Raw genomic sequence first — 17,096 nt, 5'->3', positions numbered from 1 at the left:
ACCTCTCAGTCACACACACACACACACACACACACACACACACATCCACACACACACATCCACAAACACACACACACAAACACACACACACACACACACACACACACACACACACACACACACACACACAACCACACACACACACACACACACACACACACACACACACACACACACACACACACACATCCACAAATACACACACACATCCACACACCCATGCACACACGCACACACACACACAACCACAAACACAGAGATCCAATAAACAATTATCATGATGGTGTATGTCACAGTAAGCACAACATACCAGAGCCTTGAGTCATGAAAACGGTTTTGACCTCCACCCATCACCACACCGAGATTTAAAATGCCACATTTGATGATGAGATACTTTTTACATTTGATAAAAAGACACATTTCCTGCTCCAGACTGCAACATGTAGAGTAGTCGGAAGTCTTTATCTGGGTGAATGCTCTGATCCCTTTGTCCTTGTTGACGATGTCCTGAGGTAGATATGTGTTATGTGTTGTAAGTGCTGGTGTTTCTGTGAGTGTTTTGCGTGTGGGTGTGTTTGTTTGTTGGAGTCCAGTATCTTCAAAGCCCCCATATAACCTTTGAACTTTGGTATTGATAGGCAGGTGAAGGACAGGCATGAAGCAACTCAAGCAAAAGTGACCACATAGAACGGATCCCAAAGGAGATGTAGAGAGAAATATATTGGACACCATGCAGTATATGCACGCACACACACGCACACACACACACACACACATACATTCTGTGCTGTCATGTGATTAGCATACACAAGGCTTTTTAGGTGTACATACAGTATGTATTTTTCGTTGTACGTGTGTGTGTGAGAGAGATAAAGAGAGAGTGTGTGTGTGTGTGTGTGTGTGTAAGCATGTCTGTTGCTGTGTATTTTCATGCCTTTCTCAGCCTGTGTAGTAGGTTATATTGGTGATATACTAAACCAGTGGCTGGAGTCTGGCAGAGTGCCATTAGCGAATCATGTGCCGAGGAAAGGTCAGAGTGTCACACATGGGCCACCGCAGGGGTGTGTGTGTGTGTGTGTGTGTGTGTGTGTGTGTGTGTGTGTGTGTGTGTGTGTGTGTGTGTGTGTGTGTGTGTGTGTGTGTGTGTGTGTGTGTGTGTGTGTGTGTGTGTGTGTGTGTGTGTGTGTGTGTGTGTGTGTGTGTGTGTTTGTGTGTTTGTGTGTTTGTGTGTGTGTGTTTGTGTGTGTGTGTTTGTGTGTGTGTGTGTGTGTGTTTGTGTTTGTGTGTGTGTGTTGGCTTAACGCCTCAGCTGCCCCCTCAGTTGGCATAGTAAATCACATCAACACTTTTATCACTGGGTGATGATGACCATTGCCTGTCTAAATCACTGTGCAGTCTCAAAGAAGCATCAAAGTTCTTTAGCTACTTTGATTGCATTTCCTCTACAGGGACATCCTGTCACAAAGATCAGACTTCGATTTAAATATTCAGAGAGAGAGAGAGAGAGAGAACAAGCATTCAACAGGGGTGCCATTGAATGTTTGTGATTTGGTCGAGTTGGATTGGTGTCTAAGAGATACGGAGGCTTCAAAGTTTTGCCTGTGATCAGTGTTTCAAAGTGTGTCTGTATACCATCAGAGTTCAGTGCAGTCACATGGTCCTGCCATACACCATCATCTATGCACAGCTACACACCACACAGTTGGCTGTTAGCGTTTGGGTTAGTGAGGCTTAGTGAATACGTGTTGTATTTTGCCACGCTAGCACATATAACAAGCATTAATTAAAATGGATGTACTTTGCCTTACTAGAGAAAGTCTGTGAAGACGTATTCATTCACTGTGCCACCTTCGACTCAGTGTTTATTCTGTGACTGAGGAAACACCATTTCTAATGCAGCTCAACCAAAGAACACTATAAAAAACGTTGGTTTGCACTTCCCCTCACATTGCTGCAATCATCAGAGACAAACCAGATGGTTGAATATTCCATATGAGCAATCAAATATTTATGGGAACAAATAGCCCAGCAGGTTCAGATGCTAATGCCTTAATCTAACTTAGTTAGTCATCACATGTTGTGCAGGAGTTGGGTTAGCAGACCTGACCATAGACCTGTATAGTAGTTCTAGTCACGGTGGGATGCTTATTAGCGCACGCTTGTCAGGGCCTGACTCTTTTTGTCAGGAGCTCCACAGCTAAAGACATGATTGGTCTGTGGTTCTAAGTCCTCAGCACAGCTCAGGAAAGTGAGCATTCTACAGAAGTCTTGTCCTTCAGGGCTCGCTGGGAATGACCTGGGCTCTGTGTGTGTGTGTGTGTGTGTGATGTCAGCTGAGCCTCTGGGATTTGTGAGGGCTGCTGAGCTGAAGGGACCTGGCAGATTAGGGTCAGCAGGGTTTAGGATCTGCAGTGAAGGGGGCCCTTCTCAAACTTCTTTTCTACATTCTCTCTCTCTCTCTCTCTCTCTCTCTCTCTCTCTCTCTCTCTCTCTCTCTCTCTCTCTCTCTGATTATATGCATGCATGTGTGTGTGTGTGTGTGTTTTTGTGTGGGTGGGGGCGGGGGGGGGGGTGCATACAGTATAGCTGTTAACTTTCTTAACTTTAAAATGATCATCTTAAACCTAGAAAGTGTTTGGCTCGGGGACATGTTGTGCACACTATGTCCAGCCTTTGGTCCACTGAAGCATTTCTTCTTCCCTTCCTCCACACAAGAGGAGAGCAGTTTTCCAAAGCACAGCGTTCCCACTCAGTCCCCTCTCTGTCAGCCTTTTGTTACTCCGGCTCCCATGTTTGTCTGTGAACAGAGAGCATTATTCATTTACCCAGGGGAACCACTCCTAATTGAAATTCCGGGCTTTACCAACGGATCGCCACGACGAGCTTTGCCAGCCTCTGTGTCATCCTGTGCCCCAATCACCTTGAAAAGTCACACGTCGCCTTTCCGACAAACGCAGAACAAAGACAACGACAACAACAACAACAACAACAACACATTTGAATTTGTAATCCCATAAAGTGTTACTACGTGGCTCATACTGAGCAGAGGCAAGCCTGTACGTGCGAATGCATGCACGTCGTCTTGTGCTGTGCTGTGTTGCAAGCTGTGACCCCAGCCCCGAGCGGCTGTCCTCCAAACTCGCCGCTGCTGCACCGTGCTAAGCTGTGCGCAGAATACTAATGCTGACATGAATGAATCTGTGGCACTGTGGGCTAGTGAGGATGACAAGAAAGAGAGTGTTGGGCAGTTTATTAGTCAGTGAACGTAGGCTTACTCTCCAAGGGGAGAGGCACAATGTCGGGCTTCATCAGCAGATAGCCCATAATGGACGGCTGCATGGGGTGGGTTGGTGGGACTCCACGTCCTCACTTGTGTCCATTTTAGATGGTAATGTGGTCCACCACTGCGCTCAGGTCAGTTTCCTGTGCCAGGTTCGGCTGGCTAAATGGTGTGTATCGGAGTGAGTTTTTTATGTTGTTATTTGTTCTCCTGCTGACACTAAGAATCTCTATTATCTCTCTTTCAGGGATCGAGCTTTGCCTACCGGGCTGGCGTTTCTCCATGACGATGGTGGCAAACTTTGTGGTGCTGGGAGGCCAGCTCCTGATGCCAGGCTTGGCAGCACTGTGCCGTGATTGGCAGGTCCTCCAAGCTGTCATCATCTGCCCCCTGTTCCTGATGCTCTCCTACATCTGGTGAGGAAACCCCTGCAGAGCACACTACACCTCTGCCATTGGACACACACACTTGGGCAATACAACACATCTTCTATTTGTTTATTTATGCTACTTATTGACATGTTCATCTTCATTTGAATTTGAAGTGTTAAATGGCGGATATTATGTGTTTGAGTCCATAATCTTTATATCTGTTCAGGTGGGCCATTTCATCACAGCTAAAACAATAAATGCAGCTGAAACAATATATGACTAGACTGTTTTGACAGGCTTGACTGGCAATGCAAACATAACACTGGTAATAGACCGTTTATTAAATAGAACATGAATATAAGAATAGCAAAGTGTTCACTAAAAAAACACAATCATTCCCGTCCTTTGGTTTCAGCTTTCAAATCTTGATTGCTATACGCACAGCCATAAACGCTAACTGATTAACCTGCTCTGTGGTGTGTGGGCAGAGATAAATACTGTTCCACATGTGCAGAGCTGATCCAAGTGATATTCTCGTTTTTCCCCTGCTTATTTTGGTCAGTTGAAGGTATGTAGGAAGGTCAGGCTGTGTTGAAATCGTTTCTCAGTCGAGTCAGCAGCTGGGGGTGGGGGGGGGCAGTTGAAAGGCTCTCAGACAGAGCAACTGGGTCTGATTAACCCCCCCACACGCCACATCTGTCCCACATTACCACCCCCACTCATGTCATCTAGTTCATCTACAGCGGGGGTTTTTAGCTTACATTTTTGTGTCCACTGCTGCTTTTGATGAAATGTATGTGGCGTGGTCTTGCACCTCCTCACTGCTATCTGTTTCTCTGCCTGTCTTTCCTCACTGTCTCTCTCTCTCTCTCTTTCTCTCTTTCTCTTTCTTTCTGTATGTCTCTCGCCCACTCCTCTCAGGCTTTTCCCAGAATCCCTGCGCTGGCTGCTGGCCACTCAGCAGTTCTGTCGCTCCAAATGGCTCATGGCTCGCATCGCCAAAAAGAACAAAGCCAATCTGGAGAGGGACGCAGACGAGCTCCTGACAGGTATGGCTGGGCAGGCTGGACATCTGACCATTGGTTGTGCATTATGCATTATGCTGAGACTAGAGACATAGATATGCTGTTAGTAATGTACACACATGATATCATTATATGATCATATCATCATAGATAATTATAGGTTGAAAAATAACAGTTACTGCGGAGTATAAATTGGATGAGAAATGGTCTTTTCTGTCTTTTTGTTATTATAATGATTCCTTGGTAATAGTGGATATACTAATTGCACACATTTCTATGAAATCTCAGCTGTCTCCTACAGAGAATTCAACCTACAATCATCATGGGGGACATGCTTCCCTGTAAATTTAGTTATTACTGCTACAGTTGTAGTAGCACAAGCTAGGTTTGAGGTACGGTTTAAACAGCTTCACATTTTCTTTTAGAAACAAAACATGCCGATCAGAGAGACTATGCAATGGTCTCTGATGTCCATCTGATATTACATTATCAAGCAAAGCAGTAGATGGGCAGAATGCATCTGACATGATAGTCTGCAGTAAATGTGTAGGAGACAGAAGGAGAGAAGCCTTCTGAGATGGAGGTGGTCCCTCTGGACCTGTACACATTATGTAGCCCTCCGCCTTAACTTCATTATGGCTCTTAGGGGCAGGAAGCAACTGGGCAGATGGGTAAAGCGCAATCACTTTGACCCCACTCAGGGCGTTTGATCTGCCCACAACCCCATGGTAACCATTTCAGCAGCAGACATGACTAGGCCTACTGTTGACTGAGTAAATACACATCCTGTTTCACATGAACGCAACGTGAAACTTGTTCTGTGAAGTCACACGAGCTGACCATGGTCACTCTGTTTGAAGATGTTAGAAACACCTGTTAGACTGGTCAAAGTCATATTTCAGTTGCGTCAATGCATTATTTCTGTAGTGACTAGTGACTGAATATAATGCAATATGCCGATTTTTCATGATGGCATATGTTGTGTAGATAGCCAAAACCTCATTTAACACAGATGCATCCATAGATTTTGAAAATAATCAAAATATTTTTAAGAAAATCAAAACCAGTTTTTTCTCAAGAATCACTGGTATCTATAAATCTATAAAATAACTTTTTTGGGAAATTAGCTCATTTGCCATCTACCCCAGAGTTAGGAAAGAGGACATATGACCTTATCTTCTATGTGCATGCAGTAGCCTAACCCAGTCTGACACTGTTAGCCTAGCTTAGCATAGTTCACTGGAAGTGGGTTACACTAGTTAGCCTTTTGCTAGTCTAGTTTAAAGGGAGCTATATGCTAACTGGTGTACCTAACCAAGCCACTTCCAATGATCCCAGTTTTTCCCTTTGGTATGTCCATTCACGGGTGAAAAGATTGTTGCCTTGAGTCTTCTGTGTGTGTGTTTGTTCTTGCTTCTTCGTGTTGTGCTACATCAGATGCTATAGATGGGCTCTCAACCTGTACTGTATGCTCAGGTGATGTGTATAGTCAGATAAACAGGTCGTTTCTTGTCCCGGATGTGATTCCAGAGTTGCACCAGGCCCTGCAAAAGAAGCCCAAGAAGACCTGCATTGTTAAAATGGTGGGAACCCGCAACCTGTGGAAGAACATCGTGGTGCTCTGTGTGAACTCGTACGTTTTTTCCGGTCTCCATGTTTATAGTGTGTGAGTTTGTGTGCAAGTAATTCACAGTTTGTCTTGCATCACATCCTCTTGCTCGGGATGCACTTTGTGGTTGCCCCTTGTGCTTATTTTGTAAGTTGTGCGTGTGCGTGTGTGTGTGTGTGTGTGTATGTGTGTTCACACCACACATTGCTGTGCAGTGAGGCATTAGTATTGACATGCCAGCTTAGAATAGCATTGATCCATTGCTTTCAGTGCTGTCTGTGCACCATTCCCTCCATTTCCCTATGGAATGTGACACACACACACACACACACACACACACACACACACACTATTGCAAAGTGTCCACAGTGGCCTGAGCTTGTGGTTGTCAGTGTGTGTGTGTGTGTGTGTGTGTGTGTGTTTGGTTGAAATTAAGCATTGAATGGGCCGTGGTCCAATTATTTCTCAGCTAATTACTTTTCCAATTTCCCCATCACTCTTTACCTCCCACTCTGCCGTTTGCTCACCAGTTTCCCTCCTCCCCTCATACCCCCCCCCCCACACACACACACACACACACATACACTCCTCACCTTCTATCAACCTCCACCACCACTACAGCCCATCATTTGCTGAACTGAATTTCTGTGGAGGGTTTTCTCTGTATTGCCACAGTAACTTGTTATCTTAATGAAATCCGTGCCTCCTTTTCCCTCTCCATCGCTGCTCCTCTCCCTGGCCCTGTCTCTGCCCTACTCCTCCTCTTCCTACTCCTCCTCTTCCTACTCCTCCTCATCCTACTCCTCCTCTTCCTACTCCTCCTCTTCCTCATCCTCTTCCTACTCCTCCTCTTCCTACTCCTCCTCTTCCTACTCCTCCTCTTCCTCATCCTCTTCCTACTCCTCCTCTTCCTACTCCTCCTCTTCCTCATCTTCCTCTTCCTACTCCTCCTCTTCCTACTCCTCCTCTTCCTACTCCTCCTCTTCCTCCTCTTCCTCTTCCTCATCCTCTTCCTCAGGTTGACAGGCTATGGCATCCACCACTGCTTTGCGCGCAGCATGATGTACCAGGAGGCCCAGGAGACCACCATGTTCCACAACTTCTACGCCGACTATTACGTGATGGCGGGCATCGCCGTGGCGTCCTGCATCGCGCTGTGTCCGGCCGTGGGGCTGATGGGCCGGCGCGGCGGACTGCTCATGTTCATGATCATCACGGCCCTCGCCTCACTGCTGCAGCTGGGCCTGCTCAACTGTGAGTTCAGCACGCAACACACACATGAGAAAACACACACACACACACACACACATGCAGTATACATGTGCACAGATACTTTACACACACATGCACACATCCATACATCCATAGACCCACACTCGGCACTCACACACTCAGTATCCTTGCTATAGACACATTGTCTCACACACCCATACATTCACACCCTTAACTTGTATTGGATAGTCATGACATGCTGTTGTAGAGTTAATGGAAAATAAAGAGATCAGGGAAGATATTCTTAGAACTACATCATATCATCTACTCACAGTAATGTAAAACAGCATTGCTGTCTTACGTATGTGATGAAGAGGTGTGCATAATTTGGAATATACAATGGAATGTACAATATTGGAACATTTGGCATAGTGTCAGAGTATGCAGTGCGTCATTGTTGTTGAAAAGTGAACACCCATTTCGATATCAGACTTGTTCAGCCAAAGGCGGTGGGGATGTTAATTACGGGTGTGCTGAGAAACTCTTGTTTCTCACAGACATGGTGTCCTGGAAAAATCCACACATGCAGAGAAGCTACCCTGTGATTTGTGCTTACATAATATTTCTAACAGTCTTTTGTTGCTTGCTTGTGTGGGTGTGGATGAATATAAGTTGATAGACATGTATAGCCATCTGGCTAGATTCACAGCTTAGCTTAGTTACTTGTGAGTCACAATAGTTTCCTGCCTATTCCTGCACTCTGACTACAGAAGTTGCTGCAGTAGCCATGTCAGATGCTTTGCTTGAGAATTACCCAGACTCAGGCACCTAAATGGTCTGGTTATGGGCTGTCGTTTCTCAATTACACAGAGCCCATGTGGTTATGGGGGCCTTCCTTTCTGATGTCCATGTGTTTCTGTGTAATGATTAGGGCTCATGGCTAACATTTAACATGATTATAGTGACTGAGGCCAAAGCATAGGCTATGCTATGCTGACAGAGTGTTTCTAACCACTCTTTCTCCTTCTCCCCCCCCCCCCCCCATCTTTCTATGCTGAATCCAGTACTGGGAAAGTACAGCGTCCAACTGAACATAGGTAAGTAAGAATACTGGTTCACACAAATGACTCAAGTTGTCTTGCACCTATTTTACCATGTCACCCTTCACATTTAGCATAGCCTTTTTTAGCATGGATTAATAGGCGTTGACATGTTTAGGTTATACCTTTTAAAAGGCTGTCCTTGGCTGTTGCCTCAGAAAGGTGTTATATTATCCTGGCTTTGTCTTGTGATGTTAGCTGACAGTTTATTCAATGGGTTATGTATGTTTTTTGTATTGATAACAACTATATTGTTATAACAATAGTGTAAATTATACAGGGTATACGTGTGTGTGTGTATCACACATGAGAGTGTGATGAGAACAATCCAAAAACACATTTACTAATTGATGACGTATCTCTGAATCAGCTTTAGCCAAGCAGGCTAGGTCATACTTACATTTCTCTAGGTCACTTGTTCCTTCTCCTAAAATGATTATAGGCATTTTACCCTCTGCTGCGCTGCATTGTTTTTGCACAGGCAATGCCAATAATGGCTTTTTCATTTGAAATATCTGTGTAATGATGAGTAAACACCTAGTTAATGCCTCTGGTCTGCTCAGTCTCTCGCTATTTGTTGTGCTTGAAGAGGCAGTGTGTTAAACAGGTTTTTAGACTGTTTGGGAACATTTTAATGTAATCTAGGGCCATAAGGGAGGTGACCGTGTTGCCCCTGAGAAGGGCATTCTCTTGTGTTCCTTACAAGCTGCGACAAATGAAAGGCAAAATTGGAGGACTGGTGCACGCGTGCTGCAGCTCTGTTTTGGAAAGCTCAGGGCCTTGTGTTTTCTTGCCATTCCATTGTGGTGACGAGCTGACCATCTAATAAACACTTATCAAACGCGCGCCCTCCAGCAGCAAAACGTTTTGTACCCAAATTGCTCGCTCGTTCTGTCAGACCACTGATTCAATCTTCATTGTTGTTGTGGAATTAGGATATTCTCTGGCTTCCCCAACCCCCCCAACAACATCAACCACACACACACACACACACACACCCAGTGACTCATGCTCTTTGCCTCCAAAACCATCCACACAAGCGTTGCGCTGAGGCATGTTATTCCTGCGACTGTAAACCCATTCTTATTGCGGTTTCATTTTGAAAGGATTAAAGAGCCCATGGAGACATCCGCTCTTTTTAATGAGTCTGACTTCAAGGCCTAATTAGAACGAGAGGATAGCGCTGCCCCCCCCTCCCCCCCAACACCACCATCACAACCCCCACCTCCCATCGGCCGGCAAGATGTCCGGGGCCAGAGCGATCAGCTCTCCTCTGCGTTCGGATCTCGCTGGCCTTTTCCCTGGCCCTAATCCTTGCCGTGAGCTCCCCGGCCGCGTTGCAGGGGTAGAGGAAGGCTCCACAGCTCATAACCGCCCCTGCTGAGAAGGCTCTCACTTGCTTTGCGAAATTAAAACGGAGATAGCAGAGGAATGTTCCATCTTTTATTGTAGACCGTTGCTCAGTGTCAGTGTGCTGCTCTGTGAGTTTTACGACCTCTGCTTGTCTGGGTACCGAAATGAATTCAGTCTCTCAATTAATGTGGTTTATGTAGGCCTAGCTTGCCCAGCTGACACGTTTGCTTTAGAACTGGACCGAACTTGGCTTTCATTTATCTTCACACAACCTCCCAATCTTTACTTTTTGATAGTTTGATGAGGGAAAATTTTGATTTTATGAGATGCATTTCAATAAACGCAGCCTATACTTTATCAGAGTGGCATGAGCAATGATCAGAGACTGCCCTGCAGTATTAAGACCCTGATACGCAACATATCTGATGTGCACTCTTGCCAAACTAGTACTGTTTCACTCACTTAATCATTATGTAATATCATTCATTATTCAAGGTATGGTATTTCCTTTGCTTAAAGTGCCCTGAACAGAGTGCAGGGTTTTATTTTAGACAACTGAATGACTCACCTGCCTCTCTCTCTCTCTCTCTCTGTTTTCAGAGCGGTCGGACACGCTGAAAACCAACTTCTCGGTGGCATTCTCCATCATTGGCATGTTTTCCTCCCACGCAGTCAGCAATCTGAGTATCTTTTTCTGTGCAGAGATCACCCCCACAGTTATCAGGTGAGACAGCCTGCAACACCATTCCAAAATAAGAATGGGATGCACCAAGCAAGCCAAGTGGGGATGTGTAGGGTAGAGCAAATGATATCCTTGGACAAAGGTATTCGATGTGTCTCAGAAGTAAATGTGCATAACAGCAAAAAAATCAATAGGGATTATTATGAAGGTTAGTGTTAGTGTTGTTGCTGTTGAGAGACAAAGTGGATGAGCTTGTAATTGCCATCAAGGTTCTTAAAATACACTCCACACTCAAAAAGGGAAACTTAGATTATTTGAAGAGGCTACAGTCTATAGAGGGAACCACTGTATACACCCTGTTTATTTGCATTCTCAATGGCTGACTCAAACTGAATTTGCATTTCACATTGTGCAGGAAATGAAGATGAGGTGTCAAAATATGGTCTAGAGCTCCCCCTGGTGGTCATATGAAAATCTAAGAATAAATATTTGCATTGCTGACTCAATCTGCAAACATCTTGCAGCTATATGCAGTGTATAGTTTAATGTGGAGCTTTTTGGCCTTAAGTAGAGAAACCAGTGAAGAATGAGAAGATATGAGTGAGAGATTGGGAGTGAGATTGGCGTTTGTGTCCCCATGGGCATACGTAAAAGTATATTGTTGTAACCTCACTACTTGTGCCAGAGCTCCCTCATATTAAATCTACAATATAGTGATTACATGCATAGATTACAATATATAGATTACACCTATTAGATAGGTTAATATGTCAGTGCAGTGCCTTTGTACAGGTTGTCGTGTCATGACTGCATGTTTGCTAGTTTTTCAAGTGTATGTGTTAGCTTGTTATATTATTCATAATTGAGCTGGTAGTAAAGACCTGCCTGACTGTGCTTGTGCTCAGGGGTGGAGGCCTTGGTCTGGTCCTGGCCAGCGCAGGGTTTGGCATGCTGACCGCCCCCATCATGGAGCTGCACGACCAGAAGGGCTACTTCCTGCACCACGTGATCTTTGCCTGCTGCACGCTCATCTGCATCATCTGCATCCTGCTGCTGCCCGAGACTCGCTACCAGCCGCTGCCCGAGACACTGGCCGACGGCGAGAGCTACACGCGCCAGCCGCTGCTGCCCCCGCGCAAGCCCGGCGAGCAGCACATCCCGCTGACCAAGTCGGAGAGTCGGGAGTACGCCCGCGTCGCCGACACGCCACTGCACGAGGCCGCCGCCACCCTCGTGTCCACCATGGACTCCACAGCGTCGTCGGCCGTCGACATCACCCTGCCCTCCCTCCACATCGAGGAGGACGTGGCCGTCCAGGCAGCCGAGGACACTGCGCTTAACTTAACTGCGAAGCCCGCGGCTGTAGAGGAGGCCGAACCGTGCGCCACAGCGCCAACCACGAGGCCTGTCGAGGCCGGCCTCACCACTGACCGCACTACTGAGGACCGTCCAGCTGAGGACCGCACCACTGAGGACCGTCCAGCTGAGGACACCTCGGAGCCGGTCCAGCTCGCGTCCGTCGAGCCGGAGTTCCCTCAGGACAGCAGCACTCCCCTCCTCACAAGCTCCACCAGAGCCCCCAGAGCCAGCTCTCCCAGACACCCCGCAGCCCCCAACCTTATTCCTGACCTCTCGACTGCCCCTCCCGACACAGATGCCCCTGTGTCCCCCGCAAAAATGGAACCTCCCCCTGCTGTCCCCATAGTGGATGCCGTGCCCGTGGCCAAAACGGATCCCCCCTGTCCAGATTTAATTGATTCTTCCTCACCCCAGCCAATGGCCAGTGCCCCTCTCGTCGAAGCTTCCTCCACGGCCGGCGAGAGTTCTCCTGCTCCTGTGGCCAGTGATGACGTCCTTCTCCCTGACATGGACGCCGATGTTTCCTTCGTGAACAACACCACAGCGCCCTCTGTGGTGGACACCACATCCCATGATTTAATCGATCCCACCTCATCCCCCGTCGTTAATGACGACCTTGCCCCCCCTCCCCCTCCCGTTTCAGACTGTAGCACCTCTCCTTTGTTGGACTCCACGCCTCTAACTCTAGTGGACTCCCCCATCCCCTCTTTGATAGACAGTTTGCCCGCCACCATTCCACCTGTCCCATCCTCCTCTCCTCCCTTGTCTAGAGACTCTATCTCTCCATCCATCATACCTCCTAAACTGATGGACTCTACCATCGCGCCGGTCACTACCACTCCCTGTCACGTAGGTGCTGCTACCCCCTCTCCTCCCCTTCCCAACGTGGACTCAACCACTCCTCTGTTAACAGACACTGTCCAAGACCTCACAGTGGACTCAGCTGCGGCCTCTCCTCCAGGGACGCCCCCATCCTTCAGCATGGACTGCACCGTCTCTTCGCCCATAGACTCTGGCCTTACAGCTGCTGATGCCGCCACTACCAACGGAGTGGCGTCCTCATGATAGCCAGTTGCCCTCTCTACACAGGAGACTAGCCTTCTCTCTCCCTCCCCCCCAACCCAAGTGGTCTTGACACAGGAGGGGACTGAGATGTTGTCACGGGACCAGGGGGGTGGGGGGAAGGGTCATCAAAATAGCCAGTTCTGAGCTTCCAGTGTGCAACCAATGAGCTGCTCTCCTGACGGAGGTTCACCCGGAAAGGGACAGGAAAACGTGAGGAAGGAAGTTGGGAATCATCCACAGTTGGAGCATCTCCTTCCCTCCTCCAAAATGGAGTGACTGACACTCTGGTTACTGTGATTGGGCTGCACTGGTGTCAGTCAGTTAAATCCAGGTTATTATTGGCACATCAAAGACCTGCTTGTTGAAAATGAAGGAAGTCCTAAGTCCTAAGTTATGGAAAGCTGTATAGCACCATTTGAATAGTGCCAAGAGAACTTAACACACCGTAGTGGATTTAATTGGAACAAACTAAAGTGCAGAAAAAAGGTACCGGTAGTGAAGTGTACAATATTATGTGAAAAATATGTTTTTTGTAATTTGGTGAGCAAAAAAAAAAAAAGATAGCAGCTTTCAAAAAAGTACATGAGTAAAACCAAACAACAAAACCAAGGTGATATGCAGCAGCCCAAAAAAAGGATACTACTTTTTAAAGGGAAAGGGTTAGGGGGTTCACTGTCATGTCATATGACATGAAATGGTGAAGGAAAAAAATCAACTCTTATGATGTTTGGAGGCAGCATTGATCTAACATTTTTGTAGACCTCAAGTTTCAACTGCGTGTGCTGCCGTGTGTGTGTTCCAAAGCTTCACTAGAGCCACACCCAAGAATGAATAGTCTGCCATTCCCATGCAAACCTAAACAAACAGAACACCTTCCTAACACTGTTTACTCCCTCTGAAGGAGCTGAAATGATGGGTTTAGGTGAAGGATAGCTGTGGATTCCTCATGAAGGACTGTTTCATACATGTTCGTATTTTTACACTGGAACTTTCTTACAGTTTGTTGGGCCAGTGTATGCAATTGAATTCTTGTGAATGTGGTAACCTTGGTATAAGAACCTGTGTACTGTATGCTGTTGTGCTACCAATGTTGAGCTTGAGTACAAAAAAAAGAAACAAAAATGTATTTTGCAACTTTATCTTTTAAATGGCCTGCCCCTAGTGCATTACACCAAGGGACTGTTACCATATCTGTGTGAATGTAAGTGGCACTTTATCTTTCACAAAAATTTGCAACACAGCATGTAACCGTGAAAAGAAAATGTGAAATTTTCCCTCACAGCAAAGACGTGACAGAAGTGAACATTATTTTCAAAGACTCAAAGAAGTTTGTATTTAGCATCTGTCAGTATATGTGGCACATTTTGAAAATATGATTGCCAGATATTGATTTCTGTTTATATACTATAGCATATATAAACCACATATCTAAGTATGTCTCATATATGCCATAATATATGTACATAAAGATGTACTTGAAGCAGCAATAATTGGTGTGTTTACAAAATGTGACATACATACTGACATATATTTAAGTACAATCCAACCTCTGTTTTAATATATTAATATATATTAATATAAAGTACTGAAAACTGAAAAGAGGGCTGGTGTACTTGTGATTTCCTGATTTTGATACGTTAGAGAAAAAAACAATTATGCTTATTTTTGAAAATCAAATTCTGGTGGCCATGTACCAAAATCTGTGATTTGTTGGTGATGTCTGCTGATCTGCTTTGCCAGAGGGCAGATTGCAGAGCATTGTGCCATAGTCACAGTTTACAGTAGTCCGTTCATGTGAGCAGAAGAGATGTTACATTGAAACGCAATGTGACCGAACTCAGTGTTGTCATAATCATTTCAGTGCTTAGTCCACTCTCTGACCATTTAGTGATCGCCATGGAATAGCCACGGGGAAACGACTACATATTTTGTAATACTGAGAGATTCAGTATGTGGTAACTGTGTAATCATGTAATGCTAACAGTTAGGTATTGCAGTGACCGATGTAGCTTGGTGTTTTATCACTTCAGTTTGTGTTATTCAGTGAGCAATGTCAGCTAGTTTTGGCACAAGCCAATGACAACTCTGAGTTAGAATAGATGTATTGTTAAAAGACAGAATGGCTATTTTTTATGCAACTGACAAACTTGCCGACAAGGGCCAAAGCCACACCAGTTGGTCAACTATTACCAGTACACTTCTCAAGTGGAGTGCAGTGCATTTACCTTATTGTGAGAACTATACAATAATAAAATGACGAGCATCACATTGAAGAAGACATGATTTCAAGACAAACAGCGAGAGCCCTAAGGAGATAGTCCAGACGTCTCTAGCTTTAGCATCAGGCAGTTTGAGCCATCGCCTGGCCCACCATCAGTCTAGTGGCTGTGGACTTATAGTAGATACCTGGAAGAGCTGGCTATTGACTCAGGTTGCATAGCAGCCTGTGATGAAAAAAGTGCCCTTTGATTACCAAGCACTCTCTTCATTGGATGGGTGGTGGTGTTGTTGTTTTTTTGTAAATATTCCCCTCCGTGTAGCAGAACCATCTGTCTAGAATGTGCCCTCTCACTGCAGCAATACATGTTTTTTTTTATCATGACAAAATTATGTAAAGCTTACGAAGCACATCATTTCTTATTACTAGGGGGGAATAGTGCCAGTCCCAGACCAGGCCTGAAAGTCCTGTACTATCTCTGTATCCTAGACAGCACTACATAGTGAAAAGGTGCTAGTACGCAGTCCCTGGGCTACTTAAATAATCGCCATTGGAGACTGCTGCAGGGTTACCAGCCATATCAGCAAAACCACTTGAACCTGTTCATCCAGGAGAGAGGTAGTAGAGCCGCGAATGATCAGATGAATGTGTTAGAGATGTGGATGAGCTTCCTTCAAGCCTACGGCATAGTTGTCACTCATTGCCAGTGCAATATGGCATGGCATGCTCATAATAACCAAAATGTAACCAAATTAACCAAGGCTCATACACACCTTATGATCACACCTTTAAAACAGAGGGTTATTTGCTTAGTGCCCCATAGGTGCAACCATCGTACCTGTTGTACAAATGAGTTGGACGGCCCATACAAAAGAACACACTCCAAGAATGTACCTCAAGCTGAGGAGCTCCACAGAATGACCACTCCAGGTACACCCTGACCCCGCGAGGGGATGAGAGCACAGAGTGTGAGTGAAGTGAATGTAAACCACTGATGGCTCATGTTTCAATGCCCTTGTATGGTTTTTTTTTAACACAGATAATGCACTTGTACATAAGCCATACATGCTGTTGTAATAAACTTCACTATTTATTGATTACCTACAAATGTGGCTGTTGTGAATGGCTGGTGTAATTTTTTCACGTCAGTTGGGACTTTCCACTAAAATGCTTTAATTACAGAACTCTTCAATAGTTAATGATGTAGCTCACAAAGTTGAAAGAGATTAATGTGAACCCAAAGGCTGGCAAATGGCCCTTGTCTCGATGTGTAACTGTAACTATAGTCAACCATCTGATGACACCATGGACCCTACTTTAAATGACGGGCAAACTGTAAAGTCAGGTGTCTCTTGCATGAACCAAAGCTGTCATGTGCGGGAGCACTGAGCAATGTTTGCGCTTATGATCTTGCTCATGGAATTAAATTAGGGGATGGATTTTGCCTTGTTATTAAATTAGCTTTCACCTCACCATCTCCTGTCTCTATCTGTCAAGACATGTCTCTCTACTCATACACACACATTTCCCCTTGGGGATCAATAATGTATGTATCTATCTATCTATCATACTCATTGAGTTTGGCCATCCAATCACAATCTATCACAACTGACCCGATGAGCACCTCTTGTGCCCCTGTCCCTCACTCTGGTAGACACTGCGTTTTGCTCGATTGTGTTTGAAGCCCCCACCATCGACTTCAAAGCAGCGCTGCGACTGTCGACTTCAAGGCACCGAACCCTAACCCTGGTGCCTTCCATCCAGCGCTGCCTGGAAGATGACGTCGGGGGCTTACAACACCATTGTGCCTGTGGCTCAGTGT

The 17,096-nt window shown here is 45.7% G+C and overlaps 1 protein-coding gene across 1 annotated transcript in view; it reads left to right on the top strand.

Moving 5' to 3' along the window:
* LOC143133721 (solute carrier family 22 member 23) overlaps window positions 1-16,749 on the top strand; it is a 37,219-nt gene extending 20,470 nt beyond the window's left edge. The window contains exons 4-10 of the mRNA XM_076293555.1: window positions 3,528-3,696; window positions 4,573-4,700; window positions 6,207-6,309; window positions 7,304-7,539; window positions 8,562-8,594; window positions 10,551-10,674; window positions 11,538-16,749. Of these exons, the coding sequence (XP_076149670.1) occupies window positions 3,528-3,696; window positions 4,573-4,700; window positions 6,207-6,309; window positions 7,304-7,539; window positions 8,562-8,594; window positions 10,551-10,674; window positions 11,538-13,056 (2,312 nt within the window). The 3' untranslated portion in view covers window positions 13,057-16,749. The remainder of the gene's footprint in view (window positions 1-3,527; window positions 3,697-4,572; window positions 4,701-6,206; window positions 6,310-7,303; window positions 7,540-8,561; window positions 8,595-10,550; window positions 10,675-11,537) is intronic.
* Window positions 16,750-17,096: the final 347 nt, after the last annotated feature.

Source organism: Alosa pseudoharengus, unplaced genomic scaffold (assembly GCF_046254945.1).
Source record: "Alosa pseudoharengus isolate Yale_2024_CS ecotype anadromous, Long Island Sound unplaced genomic scaffold, YU_APseudo_1.1 YU_APseudo_1.1_scf_2, whole genome shotgun sequence".
NCBI lineage: Eukaryota > Metazoa > Chordata > Actinopteri > Clupeiformes > Clupeidae > Alosa > Alosa pseudoharengus.
The sequence above is the reverse complement of the archived record's forward strand: the minus strand, read 5'-3'. Positions and strand labels throughout refer to the sequence as shown.